The sequence below is a fragment of the Salmo salar genome, chromosome 12, assembly GCF_965601325.2.
Source record: "Salmo salar chromosome 12, fSalSal1, whole genome shotgun sequence".
Lineage (NCBI taxonomy): Eukaryota > Metazoa > Chordata > Actinopteri > Salmoniformes > Salmonidae > Salmo > Salmo salar.
In genome coordinates, this window is record NC_138302.1 from 90,754,078 (window position 1) to 90,769,617 (window position 15,540).

The 15,540-nt window shown below is 43.0% G+C and overlaps 1 protein-coding gene across 2 annotated transcripts in view; it reads right to left on the reverse strand.

Moving 5' to 3' along the window:
- The window catches only part of gnai2b (guanine nucleotide binding protein (G protein), alpha inhibiting activity polypeptide 2b), a 94,808-nt gene that overhangs the window by 20,955 nt on the left and 58,313 nt on the right, over positions 1-15,540 (reverse strand). For both annotated transcript variants that reach the window (XM_014133883.3, XM_014133882.3), the window contains 2 exons: positions 10,747-10,789; positions 8,365-8,506 (listed from right to left, as the gene is read on the reverse strand). In XM_014133883.3, coding sequence (XP_013989358.1) covers positions 8,365-8,506; positions 10,747-10,789 — 185 coding nt within the window. The remainder of the gene's footprint in view (positions 1-8,364; positions 8,507-10,746; positions 10,790-15,540) is intronic.

Consider the following 15,540-nt stretch of genomic DNA (forward strand, 5'->3'; position numbering starts at 1 on the left):
GAAACAAGCACCATTATGTTGTCATCCAGAGTCACATTTATTTTCCAAGCTATAGCACACAATATTTTACATACAGCAGGTTTTTAAAGGACCAAGAAGTAAATCCTGCTTCGTGTTTTCATTTTTGCCATGGAAAACCCATTGCGATACCGCTATCATCACAGCACTATCAGAGGGAGCGGTCGGAAAGCAACACGGAGGAGAAATGGAAATTACATTTACATTTTACATTTAAGTCATTTAGCAGACGCTCTTATCCAGAGCGACTTACAAATTGGTGCATTCACCTTATGATATCCAGTGGAACAACCACTTTACAATAGTGCATCTAAATCTTTTAAGGGGGGGTGGGCGGGGGGGTTAGAAGGATTACTTTATCCTATCCTAGGTATTCCTTAAAGAGGTGGGGTTTCAGGTGTCTCCGGAAGGTGGTGATTGACTCCGCTGTCCTGGCGTCGTGAGGGAGCATGTTCCACCAGTGGGGTGCCAGAGCAGCGAACAGTTTTGACTGGGCTGAGCAGGAACTGTGCTTCCTCAGAGGTAGGGGGGCCAGCAGGCCAGAGGTGGATGAACGCAGTGCCCTTGTTTGGGTGTAGGGCCTGATCAGAGCCTGAAGGTATGGAGGTGCTGTTCCCTTCACAGCTCTGTAGGCAATCACCATGGTCTTGTAGCGGATGCGAGCTTCAACTGGAAGCCAGTGGAGAGAGCGGAGGAGCGGGGTGACGTGAGAGAACTTGGGAAGGTTGAACACCAGACGGGCTGTGGCGTTCTGGATGAGTTGTAGGGGTTTAATGGCACAGGCAGGGAGCCCAGCCAACAGCGAGTTGCAGTAATCCAGACGGGAGGTGACAAGTGCCTGGATTAGGACCTGCGCCGCTTCCTGTGTGAGGCAGGGTCGTACTCTGCGAATGTTGTAGAGCATGAACCTACAGGATTGGGTCACCGCCTTGATGTTAGTGGAGAACGACAGGGTGTTGTCCAGGATCACGCCAAGGTTCTTAGCACTCTGGGAGGAGGGGACAAGGGAGTTGTCAACCGTGATGGCGAGATCATGGAACGGGCAGTCCTTCCCCGGGAGGAAGAGCAGCTCCGTCTTGCCGAGGTTCAGCTTGAGCTGGTGATCCGTCATCCACACTGATATTTCTGACAGACATGCAGAGATGCGATTCGCCGCCTGGTTATCAGAAGGGGGAAAGGAGAAGATTAATTGTGTGTCGTCTGCATAGCAATGATAGGAGAGACCATGTGAGGATATGACAGAGCCAAGTGACTTGGTGTATAGCGAGAATAGGAGAGGGCCTAGAACAGAGCCCTGGGGGACACCAGTGGTGAGAGCGCATGGTGCGGAGACAGATTCTCGCCACGCCACCTGGTAGGAGCGACCTGTCAGGTAGGACGCAATCCAAGCGTGGGCCGCGCCGGAGATGCCCAACTCGGAGAGAGATAAGAAATTAGGGAGAAGAACTGTGTGATGCTTGGCTTGGTTTATTTTTTGTTGTGCCCCGCAATTGCACATGTACATATGGACCACTAGAGTCAAAGCAAATGAACTTTCTCTCCAAGACAACGATATTATTATAAAAAAAGAAAAGGGGGGGGGGGGGGATTTCACTTGCCCGTTCAGGCAGCCACAAAGCACATTCCACCAAAAAGTTTGACAGTATTTTAACATTTTATCTCTGGTTAAAGATCGAGTTTTGACTTCAAGTACTCAAGTATTCGATTACTCATGCCCATCCCTAGTTCACAGGCTGAACCCTCTTCACAGGAGCACTGGACACCTTATTGCTGACTCATTGAGTGTGATAGGTGAGAGCAGTGAAGCTGTGTGTGTGTGTGTGTGTGTGTGGTGTGTGTGTGTGTGTGTGAATAATGAATATGGGTTGGGAATGAAGCCTTTCTATCTGCCTGAGTTGTTAATGCTATCGTTGTTATCGTTTTAATATTATTATTAATAATAATAGTATAATGATAATAATCCGTATTTGCGGCTGGCAGCAGTAGCAGAAGGAGTTTTTGAGACAGGTTATTCACTTGAGGTGCACAGTGCCTACGCTGCAGAAATTGCCTGCAAAGGAAATCTGCTTGTAAAATGTGTCCTGTCAGCAGCTTTAAATAAAAACCCTTAGTTAGCGCGCCTTCTCCTTTTTCAGCACAATTCACGTTTCTTCATGATCAAGCCTGCATTGCCCTCGTGGTTGCAGGAAAACACACTCACAGCCTCTACCTTCTCTCTCTCAATGGTCAGTGCTATCCGGGATCTTACAGCCATAACCCTTACAAATTCCAACTTCAATGGGTTAGGGACCCTGTAACGATCGTCCAAAGGAGTAGACCAAGGTGCAGCGTGGTACGTGTTCATCTTTATATTTATTTTAAATCAGAACACTTAAACAAAATAATAAACAAATGACAAACGACCGTCACGTCTTGCAGGCTATAACGAGCAGTACAAAAATAAGATCCCACAACTCAAGGAGGGAAAAAGGGCTGCCTAAGTATGGTTTCCAATCAGAGACAACGATAAGCAGCTGCCTCTGATTGGAAACCATACCTGGCCAAAACATAGAAATATGAAGCATAGAATGCCCACCCCACACCCTGACCTAACAACATAGAGAAATAAACCATCTCTCTCAGGTCAGGGCGTCTCAATCTCTCTTTCAACTGCTCTCTCGCTCTCTGTCTATCTGAGCACTGAGGAGAGAGCAGGTCTGAACCTCAAGAGTCCCCACTGTAAGTGTGTGTGGGGGGGGGGGGGGTTCGTGTGTGTGCATAATGGTTGGCAATTGTCATGGCAATTTTGAATAATAAAAATACAAAATCAAGCAAAGCAAAGTTAGTAGAATGTTTGAATTTAGAATGTTTGAATTTAGAATGTTTGCTTGATAAGAGCAACACCGTTGATTTGAAACCCATTCTATTTCTTTGCCATGGCAATTCAATTCATTTCAATACACTCACATTTTAATATAATGATATCACAATTAAAAACAGCAACTTCAGTAGAATTTAGAATGTTTGGTTGATAGGTACTGTTGATATACAATATTGATTTGGAACTCAGTTTTGGTAGCAACAAGCCCATGCCTAGACCTGTGACTTGCTTCTGCTATCCAAGATTATATACATTTTTCAACAATGAACTTCAATACCCAGCAATTTAACCAGTCCATACCATGGATGGCACAGGGACATCAGTATTTTCCTATCATAATCAATGGTTACAATTAAATAGTACATTCTTACCAGGATTTGGTTCGTTGTTTATTTTTGTGTATTTCTCAACATCCATTTCTAGAACGCATTTAGGTACAGTGCCTTCGGAAAGTATTCAGACCCCTTGACTTTTTCCACATTTTGTTAAGTTACAGCCTTATTCTAAAATGGATTAAAAAAAAATCCTCAGCAATCTACACACAATACCCTATATTGACAAAGTATTCAGACCCGTTGCTATGAGACTAGAAATTGAGCTCAGGTGCATCCTGTTTCCATTGATCATCCTTGAGATGTTTATACAACTTGATTGGAGTCCACCCGTGGTAAATTCAATTGATTGGACATGATTTGGAAAGGCACACACCTGTCTATATAAGGTCCAACAGTTGGCAGTGCAAGTCAGAGCAAAAACCAAGCCATGAGGTCGAAGGAATTGTCCGTAGAGCTCCGAGACAGGATTGTGTCGAGGCACAGATCTGGGGAAGGGTACCAAAAAATGTCTGCAGCATTGAAGGTCCCCAAGAGCACAGTGGCCTCCATCACTTTTAAATTGAAACAGTTTAGAATCACCAAGACTCTTCCTAGAGCTGGCCGCCCGGCCAAACTGAGCAATCGGGGAAGAAGGGCCTTGGTCAGGGAGGTGACCAAGAACACGATGGTCACTCTGACAGAGCTCTAGAGTTCTTCTGTGGAGATGGGAGAACCTTCCAGAAGGACAACCATCTCTGCAGCACTTCAGCAATTAGGCCTTAGAGTGACCAGACGGAAGCCACTCATCAGTAAAAGGCACATGACAGCTCGCTTGGAGTTTGCCAAAAGGCACCTAAAGACTCTCAGACCATGAGAAACAAGATTCTCTGGTCTGATGAAACCAAGATTGAACTCTTTGGCTTGAATGCCAAGTGTCACGTCTGGAGGAAACCTGGCACCATCCCTACAGTGAAGCATGGTAGTGGCAGCATCATGCTGTGGGGATGTTTTTCAGATGCAGGGACTGGGAGACTAGTCAGGAACGAGGCAAAGATGAACGGAGCAAAGAACAGAGAGGTCCTTGATGAAAACCTGCTACAGAGCGCTCAGGACCTGACTGAGGCAAAGGTTCACCTTCCAACAGGACAACGACCCTAAGCACACAGCCAAGATAACACAGTAGTGGCTTCGGAACAAGTCTTAGAATGTCCTTGAGTGGCCCAGCCAGAGCCTGGACTTGAACCCAATTGAACATCTCTGGAGAGACCTGAAAATAGCTGTGCAGCAACGCTCCCCATTCAACCTGACAGAGCTTGAAAGGCTCTGCAGAGAAGAATGGGAGAAACTCCCCAAATACAGGTGTGCCAAGCTTGTAGCGTCATATCCAAGAAGACTCTATGCTGTAATCGCTGCCAAAGGTATTTCAACAAAGTACTGAGTAAAGGGTCTGAATACTTATGTAAATGTAATATTTCATTAAAAAATATATATAAATGTGCAAACATTTCTAAAAACCTGTTTTTGCTTTGTCATTATGGGGTATTGTGTGTAAATTGATGAGGGGGAAAAATACAATTTAATCAATTTTAGAATAAGGTTGTAACGTAACTAAATGTGGAAAAAGTCAAGGGGTCTGAAGACGTTCTGAAGGCATTGTGCATCTAGAACTGGTTTTGTGTGACTAGGTCAAGACCTCCCAAGTTTCTCAGAGATCTGGCATTGTGAGTGCTACTGGAAGTCCCTATACATGGCCAGCTTCCCCTACCACCACCAGTACCTGCCTGAGAAACCATGTCTGTTCCACAAGCACATGGAGATAAGGCTCAAGGGGGAGTTTTACAGGAGAGTCAGGACAGAACTTTACGAGCAACATGTGACCTCAGTTGGCCAATAGCTCTTTTCTGATAAGGAGAGGTATAGTATTTTGTAGAGGTATAGTAGGATAAGATAGAATAAGATAGGATTGGTAGGTATAGTAAGATAAGGTAGAATAAGATAGGATTGGTAGGTATAGTAAGATAAAATAGAATAAGAAAGGATTGGTAGGTATAAGATAACATTTTATATTTATTTTATTTCACCTTTATTTAACCAGGTAGGCCAGTTGAGAGCAAGTTCTCATTTACAACTGCGACCTGGCCAAGATAAAGCAAAGCAGTGCGACAAAAACAACAACACAAAGTTTCACATGGGATAAACAAACGTACAGTTAATAACACAATAGAAAAATCTGTATACAGTGGGTGCAAATGAAGTAAGGAGGTAAGGCAATAAATAGGCCAATAGTGGAGAAGTAATTACAATTTAGCAATTTACACTGGAGAGATATATGTGCAGATGAGGATGTGCAAGTAGAAATACTGGTGTGCAAAAGAGCAGAAAAACAAAAACAAATATGGGGATGAGGTAGGTAGTTGGTTGGATGGGCTATTTACAGCTGTGTACAGCTGCAGTGATCGGTAAGCTGGTCTGACAGCTGACGCTTAAAGTTAGTGAGGGAAATATAAGTCTCCAACTTCAGTGATTTTTGCAATTCGTTCCAGTCATAGGATTGGTAGGTATAGTAAGATAAGATACGATAGAATTGGTAGGTATAGTATGATAAGATAGAATAAGATGGGATTGGTAGGTATGGTAAGATAAGAAAGAATAAGATAGGATTGGTAGGTATGGTAAGATAAGAAAGAATAAGATAGGATTGGTAGGTATAGTAAGATAAGATAGAAAAGAAAGGAATGGTAGGTATAGTAAGATAAGATAGGATAAGATAGGATTGGTAGGTATAGTAAGAGAAGATAGGATTGGTAGGTATAGTAAGAGAAGATAGGATTGGAAGGTATAGTAAGATAAGGTAGAATAAGATAGGATTGGTAGGTATAGTAAGACAGGATAGGATAAAATAGGATTGGTAGGTATAGTAAGATAAGGTAGAATAAGATAGGATTGGTAGGTATAGTAAGATAAGATAAGATAAGATAAGATAAGATAGGATTGGTAGGTATAGTAAGAGAAGATAGGATTGGTAGGTATAGTAAGAGAAGATAGGATTGGTAGGTATAGTAAGATAAAGTAGAATAAGATAGGATTGGTAGGTATAGTAAAATATAATAGATTAAGATAGGATAGGATTGGTAAGTATGGTAAGCAAAGTCAGTGCTTGTAGAAAAATACTTGTGTTATTCAGTTTTCTTGGGGGGGGGGGGGGTGTATGTCAACGGTTACATGATGGTAAGAACAGTCTCCTATTAGCGGAAGTTGGCGTTCTTTTCAAACTGTGTGACTGCATGTAATGGCTTCTTGGATCGGGCATGGGGTTATGGATGACAGTGACTAACCTTGACTTCATGGGGTTATGGATGATAGTGACTAACCTTGACTTCATGGGGTGATGGATGACAGTGACTAACCTTGACTTCATGGGGTTATGGATGACAGTGACTAACCTTGACTTCATGGGGTTATGGATGACAGTGACTAACCTTGACTTCATGGGGTTATGGATGACAGTGACTAACCTTGACTTCATGGGGTTATGGATGACAGTGCCTAAACTTGACTTCATGGGGTTATGGATGACAGTGACTAACCTTGACTTCATGGGCTTTTGGATGACAGTGACTAACCTTGACTTCATGGGGTTATGGATGACAGTGACTAACCTTGACTTCATGGGGATATGGATGATAGTGACTAACCTTGACTTCATGGGCTTTTGGATGACAGTGTCTAACCTTGACTTCATGGGGTTATGGATGACAGTGACTAACCTTGACTTCATGGGGTGATGGATGATAGTGACTAACCTTGATTCATGGGGTTATGGATGATAGTGACTAACCTTGACTTCATGGGGTGATGGATGACAGTGACTAACCTTGGCTTCATGAGGTCATGGATGACAGTGACTAACCTTGATTCATGGGGTTATGGATGATAGTGACTAACCTTGACTTCATGGGGTTATGGATGATAGTGACTAACCTTGACTTCATGGGGTTATGGATGACAGTGACTAACCTTGACTTCATGGGGTTATGGATGATAGTGACTAACCTTGACTTCATGGGGTTATGGATGATAGTGACTAACCTTGACTTCATGGGGTGATGGATGACATTGACTAACCTTGACTTCATGGGGTTATGGATGACAGTGACTAACCTTGACTTCATGGGGTTATGGATGATAGTGACTAACCTTGATTCATGGGGTTATGGATGATAGTGACTAACCTTGACTTCATGGGGTGATGGATGACAGTGACTAACCTTGACTTCATGGGGTTATGGATGACAGTGCCTAACCTTGACTTCATGGGGTTATGGATGATAGTGACTAACCTTGACTTCATGGGGTTATGGATGACAGTGACTAACCTTGGCTTCATGAGGTCATGGATGACAGTGACTAACCTTGGCTTCATGAGGTCATGGATTATAGTGACTAACCTTGGCTTCATGAGGTCATGGATGATAGTGACTAACCTTGACTTCATGAGGTCATGGATTATAGTGACTAACCTTGGCTTCATGAGGTCATGGATTATAGTGACTAACCTTGGCTTCATGAGGTCATGGATTATAGTGACTAACCTTGGCTTCATGAGGTCATGGATTATAGTGACTAACCTTGGCTTCATGAGGTCATGGATGACAGTGACTAAACCTTGGCTTCATGAGGTCATGGATTATAGTGACTAACCTTGACTTCATGAGGTCATGGATTATAGTGACTAACCTTGGCTTCATGAGGTCATGGATTATAGTGACTAACCTTGGCTTCATGGGGTTATGGATGACAGTGACTAACCTTGGCTTCATGAGGTCATGGATTATAGTGACTAACCTTGACTTCATGAGGTCATGGATTATAGTGACTAACCTTGACTTCATGGGGTTATGGATGATAGTGACTAACCTTGGCTTCATGAGGTCATGGATTATAGTGACTAACCTTGGCTTCATGAGGTCATGGATTATAGTGACTAACCTTGACTTCAGTGCCCAGGACATTGTTACTCAAGAGCTTTAGTGGATGTGTAGAAGCAAAGCTGTACCTCTTCTCTAATCATCTGACTGCCTAACATAGTGTGTGTGAGTGTGTGTGTGTGTGTGTGTGTGTGTGTGTGTGTGTGTGTGTGTGTGTGTGTGTGTTTGCATGTATGTGTCTTACCTCTCTGGAGGCCTCTGTGTAGTCGATCTTGAGGTTGCCCATGGCCTTGATGATAGCCATGATGGACTGGATGGTGTTGCTGTAGACCACAGCCCTGTACTGCTTACACTCGTCTTCTGAGTAGCCATCCTCATGGATGATCCTGATGAAGAAGAACACACCTGAGCATTCTTCTGATGTCACTCAAGTGAGGAATAGAAGGGGGCACAAATGTTACTAAGAGAAAAGGAGGACAGGTGGAGAACGGGGGTTTAAAAAGGTGCTTGGGCAGCATCAGGGGAGAACGACTGCCCCTCACATTGGGGCTCCCGAGTGGTGCAGCGGGCTAAGGCACTGGATCTCAGTGCAAGAGGCGTCACTACGGTCCCTTGTTCAAATCCACGCTGTATCACATCCGGCCGTGATCGGGAGTCCCATAAGGCGGCGCACAATTGGCCCAGTTTGGTCGGGGTAGGCTGTCATTGTAAATAAGAATTTGTTCTTAACTGACATGCTTAGTTAAATAAAGGTTAAATGTAAAATAATAATAATAATTGAAGCCACAGAGGTTCAAGACCGGCCGTGGTACTGCAGGCATTGTTAGCAGAAAACAGGATCCCCCATTATAGTGAATGGAAAAATGTCAATCTTCTTGTAAATTAAAAAATGTTGCAAAGATAATCATGGGACCAATAATTGCTTCTAATACACCAAATGTATGTACTTTAACCGATTATTTTAAAGTCGCACCCAGAAGAAGTTATAAGGATAATTGTGTTGCTAATGGTAGCCTGCAGTACCCAGGTCGGCATATAACTTGACTTATGAGGGGGCAGCACTGAGCTGGCCTGTAACGTCACTTCCTGGAGTAGCTCAAACTGAGCATGTTATGTCCCCATGAGACACCATCTTAACAGACTTAATTTAGCTTCAATACTCTATTGAGTCTTCACATAGTTATACATGATGTCACGTGATCCATGGCTTTGTCCATTCATATATACAGTCATTGGGCAGTATGGTTGACAGGTTATGTATTTCATACAGTGTTAAATGTGCTCAATATGTTAGGACTTCTAGCTGCTAAGAGTTTGGGTGTTCAATCAATGACCGTAACGTTTGGTAGAACGGCTAGTTACTCTAAGATGATAATAATAAATGTATTTATTGTCACATACACCAGATAGGTGCAGTGAAATGTGTTGTTTTACAAGGTCAGCTTCAGTAGTACAGCACCCCTGGAGCAAATAAGGGTTAATTGCCTTGCTCAAAGGCACATCAAGAGATTTTACACCTTGTCAGCTCTGGTATTCGAACCAGCAACCTTTCAGTAACTAGCCCAACGTTCTAACCGCTAGGCAACCAGCTGATACAGACAGTCAGTGCAGTCCTGTGCAAACCTCTACATATTAGTGATGTGTCTGACCATGCCTCAGCTTGTCATGCACAGGGGAATGCCCTGCATGTTAAGTGTGTGTGTATGTGTGTGTGTTTCAGTGTGATGATAGCATCCAGACTTCATCAGAATGCAGGATGCAGTGCAGAAAGAGAACAGTAGCACCAAGACGAAGACATGAATAAGCCAATATCATCTCATGAATAAACAGGCCTGTAAGCTTGACACTAACGGCTAGGAAAAGTACTGGGATTTAACCCAGTTAGTTACACAATAAATATTATAATTATATCTACAGGTGTTATGGGAAAAAAAAGGCAACCATTCTCCCTGCTCTGCTTTTATGTTGACATGATCTCTGTGGTAAGAGACAGAGCTGGTGCTTCAGAGCAGAGCAGGCTGTGCTGTGTTACGGGTATGGTCTGTCTTCAAAGCATTGGTTGTTCTGTATGGCTGTATTAACAACCTGGGTTTAGAGCTACATTCTGTACTCTACACTCATGAAAAACTGATTCATCGCCTGGCTAGCCCACAGGAATGTGAATAATTAAGCCATTAAGGAGTGTGTGTGTGTGTGTGTGTGTGTGAGAATGAGGCATAGACATACACACATATGTTTTGTATACGTCATTGGTGAGTGTGTAATTGAGTGTCATGGTTTGATCCCAGTCATTACAGTAACCACAGTAAAAGTCCTGTGCACTGAGACTCATGCTATCAGTAGCCAAAGACAATTATGGATAGGAAGACACGAGGAAGCCAGCCCAACTACCGCAGACAGGAAGATTTGCCCTCCATATGTCTTCCTAAAAAGCAAATGAATATGCCTGTGCTCAACAAGCCTGATTGACTGTTTGCCAGCTCTGGATCAGCAGTGTACAGTAGCATTGTAGATCAATCCAACAAGGACTGGGACTAGGACTGAATAAACCACTAGAGGATAGAGGGCATCATCTATTAAAGAGGTCATGACATGTCCTGATCTGTTACAGCTCTCTGTAACTCACTTCATCTGCTTGACGATGGTGCTTTTCCCAGACTCCCCGGCACCTGTAGAAGAAACAGGAAACACAGTGAATTATAAGTCAAATAACTGTCTGTAAACAATTGTTGGAAAAATTACTTGTGTCATGCACAAAGTAGATGTCCTAACTGACTTGACAAAACTATAGTGAAATGTCAGAATAATAGTAGAGAGAATGATTTATTTCAGCTTTTATTTCTTTCATCACATTCCCAGTGGGTCAGAAGTTTACATACACTCAATTAGTATTTGGTAGCATTGCCTTTAAATTGTTTAACTTCGGTCAAACGTTTCGGGTAGCCTTCCACAAGCTTCCCACAATAAGTTGGTTGAATTTGGCCCATTCCTCCTGACAGAGCTGGTGTAACTGAGTCAGGTTTCTAGGCCTCCTTGCTCGCACACGCTTTTTGAGTTCTGTCCACAAATGTTCAATGGGATTGAGGTCAGGGCTTTGTGATGACCACTACAATACCTTGACTTTCTTGTCCTTAAGCCATTTTGCCACAACTTTGGAAGTATGCTTGGGGTCATTGTCCATTTGGAAGACCCATTTGCGACCAAGCTTTAACTTCCTGACTGATGTCTTGAGATCTTGCTTCAACATATCCACATCATTTTCCTCCCTCATGATGGTATCTATTTTGTGAAACGCACCAGTCCCTCCTGCAGCAAAGCACCCCCACAACATGATGCTGCCACCCCCGTGCTTCAAGGTTGAGATGGTGTTCTTCGGCTTGCAAGCCTCCCCCTTTTTCCACCAAACATAACAATGGTCATTATGGCCAAACAGTTCTATTTTTGTTTCATCAGACCAGAGGACATTTCTCCAAAAAGTGCGATCTTTGTCCCCATGTGCAGTTGCAAACCGTAGTCTGGCTTTTTATGGCGGTTTTGGAGCAGTGGCTTCTTCCTTGCTGAGCAGCCTTTCAGGTTATGTCGATATAGGACTCATTTTACTGTGGATATAGATACTTCTGTTCCTGTGTCCTCCAGCATCTTCACAAGGTCCTTTGCTGTTGTTCTGGGATTGATTTGCACTTTTCGCACCAAAGTACGTTCAACTCTAGGAGACAGAACGCGTCTCCTTCCTGAGCGGTATGACGGCTGCGTGGTCCCATGGTGTTTATACTTGCGTACTATTGTTTGTACAGATGAACATGGTACCTTCAGGCATTTGGAAATTTCACATGGATGAACCAGACTTGTGGAGGTCTCCCATTTTTTTCTGAGGTCTTGGCTGATTTCTTTTGATTTTCCCATGATGTCAAGCAAAGAGGCACTTCAAGGTAGGCCTTGAAATACATCCACAGGTACACCTCCCATTGACTCAAATTATGTCAATTAGCCTATCAGACGCTTCTAAAGCCATGACATCATTTTCTGGAATTTTCCAAGCTGTTTAAAGGCACAGTCAACTTAGTGTATGTAAACTTCTGACCCGCTGGAATTGTGATACAGTGAATTATAAGTGAAATAATCTGTCTGTAAACAATTGTTTGAAAAATTACTTGTGTCATAGACAAAGTAGATGTCCTAACCGACTTGCCAAAACTATAGTTTGTTGACAAGAAATTTGTGGAGTGGTTGAAAAATGAGTTTCAATGACTCCAACCTAAGTGTACATAAACTTCCAACTTCAACAGTATATATATATATATACTGTTGAAGTTGGAAGAATTTAAAAAAGTATTTAATAAGATTATTTCTTTCATTCAGATCTAGAATGTGTTGTTTAAGTGTTCCCTTTATTTTTTTGAGCAGTATATATATATACTGTGGGGGTTGTGCTTACAGCCCAACACCGTTCAGGACGTTTGGCATTTACCAGAAAACACCAAGATTGGCAAATTCGCCACTGGCGCCCTGTGCTCTTCACAGATGAAAGCAGGTTCACACTGAGCACGTGACAGACGTGACAGAGTCTGGAGACGCCGTGGAGAACATTCTGCTGCCTGCAACATCCTCCAGCATGACCGGTTTGGCGGTGGGTCAGTCATGGTGTGGGGTGGCATTTCTTTAGGGGGCCGCACAGCCCTCCATGTGCTCGCCAGAGGTAGCCTGACTGCCATTAGGTACCGAGATGAGATCCTCAGGCCCCTTGTGAGACCATATGCTGGTGCGGTTGGCCCTGGGTTCCTCCTAATGCAAGACAATGCTAGACCTCATGTGGCTGGAGTGTGTCAGCAGTTCTTGCAAGAGGAAGGCATCGATGCTATGGACTGGCCCGCCCGTTCCCCAGACCTGAATCCAATTGAGCACATCTGGGACATCATGTCTCGCTCCATCCACCAACGCCACGTTGCACCACAGACTGTCCAGGAGTTGGCGGATGCTTTAGTCCAGGTCTGGGAGGAGATCCCTCAGGAGACCATCCGCCACCTCATCAGGAGCATGCCCAGGCGTTGTAGGGAGGTCATACAGGCACGTGGAGGCCACACACACTACTGAGCCTCATTTTGACTTGTTTTAAGGACATTACATCAAAGTTGGATCAGCCTGTAGTGTGGTTTTCCACTTTAATTTTGAGTGTGACTCCAAATCTAGACCTCCATGGGTTGATAAATTGGATTTCCATTTATTATTTTTGTGTGATTTTGTTGTCAGCACATTCAACTATGTAAAGAAAAAAGTATTTAATAAGATTATTTCTTTCATTCAGATCTAGGATGTGTTGTTTAAGTGTTCCCTTTATTTTTTTGAGCAGTATATATATATATATATATATATATATATATATATATATATATATATATATATATATATATATATATATATATATAATTTTAAAGAAGTAGTTTTTTTCTTCACAATTTGGACTATTTTGTGTATGTCCATTACATTAAATCCAAATAAAAAATCTATTTAAATTACAGGTTGTAATGCAACAAAATAGGAAAAACAGCAAGGAGGACTCTTGTCATGACTGTTTCTCCTGTACAAACTCTAGTTACCTGACAACTTCCAACAACACATAACCTGCCACACAATTCTCTCCACAGAGGCTCCAGGGTAGTGTATTATTGTTTCCATTCAGTGACCAGGATGTGGGGGTCATATTCTATTCTTTATTCATTTAAAAGTGCATTTTCCACTTTAATAAAAGGGGCCGTCTGGGACTAGTGGAGTGCATTCCATTTAATGGCAAGTTAACACATTGCATAACAACAGAGCTCTGCTTACTGATTCTCTATAGGAAGTATTGAAAACACTCTGCTAAAGCCCAAGGGCCTCATTTATCAATATTGCGTAGAAACTATTCCAGAATACTACTTAAGAATGGAATGTTCGTAAGCATAGAAAAAGGGTGATTTATCAAACAATTCTATGAGCATCATACGCACGGCGGTAGGAGATAACCATTGATAAATACCAATTGTTCTCAGCCTCAGTGCTCGTGCATGACTTTGGCTTTTTGTATTTTTAAAAGCCTCTAATTAACCATATATGTTTAAAATCATCGCTTTAAAGCCCATGGGGAATATACAATGCCGTACCAAGAAAAATAAATAAAAACATAGCTACAAAGACAGAACCATTAAGACAATTAGCTGCTTTAGCAATGGCAAATATAGTTGAAATAAGTTGATAACACACCAATAAGCCGTCCATCCTCAACAGCTCCCTCCTGTAGGCATATAGTCCAACATTGCTGTTCTGCAGAATGAATGAGTCGTGCCTTCCAACTGGCCACCACATTCAGTAGCGTCTTTCGCGCATCACATAACCCAGGTATTCCCAAACCCGCAGGGGTACGCGCAATGCCGTCAGGGGTACGCGCAATGCCGTCAGGGGTACGCGCAATGCCGTCAGGGGTACGCGCAATGCCGTCAGGGGTACGCGCAATGCCGTCAGGGGTACGCGCAATGCCGTCAGGGGTACGCGCAATGCCGTCAGGGGTACGCCAAATAAAAATGTGATTCACACTTAAAAATATATATATATATTTTCTTTTATTTCTTCAAATTTTCAAACAGTCCATTTATATTTCCAACGGGGCTATACATTTGGGTGAGGTTTTTTTCTCACCTGAGTAGCCTTGTTTCACTGCCAAAAATAAAATTAAACCATCTAGTGTTCCGCAAAATAACACAATGTCAAATACAGGTAGCCTAGTCAAATAATTAACATCCAATCACATTAAGCGTTTCTCTCTCGTGGGAATTCCACTAATGGTTCGTATGTAGCCAAACGTAGCTGCTGCTGATGTTGGTATCTGTACTGATGGCGCAAAAGCCATGACAGGGAGACATAGCGGAGCAGTAACGCGCGTGCAAGCAGTTGCTCCCGACGCCACTTGGGTACACTGCAGCATCCACCGAGAGGCTCTTGCTGCCAAAGGAATGCCTGACAGCTTGAAAGACGTTTTGTACACTACAGTGAAAAAGGTTAACTTTGTCAAAGCAAGGCCCCTGAACTCTTGTGTATTTTCTGCACTATGCAATTAATTGGGCAGCGACCATGTAACGCTTTTACAACATACAGAAGTGCGCTGGTTATCAAGGGGCAACGAGCTTAAAGTTTTCTTTACTGACCATCATTTTCACTTGTCTGGATGGTAACAACAACTGCCTGAGTTACACCAGGAACAAACAATCCCTCCATCAGTACTCAGACTGTCCGCAATAGGCTAAAAGAAGCTGGACTGAGGTCTTGTAGGCCTGTTGTAAGGCAGGTCCTCACCAGACATTACCGGCAACAATGTCACCTATGGGCACAACCCACCGTCGCTGGACCAGACAGGACTGGCAAAAAGTTATCTTCATTGACGAGATGCGGT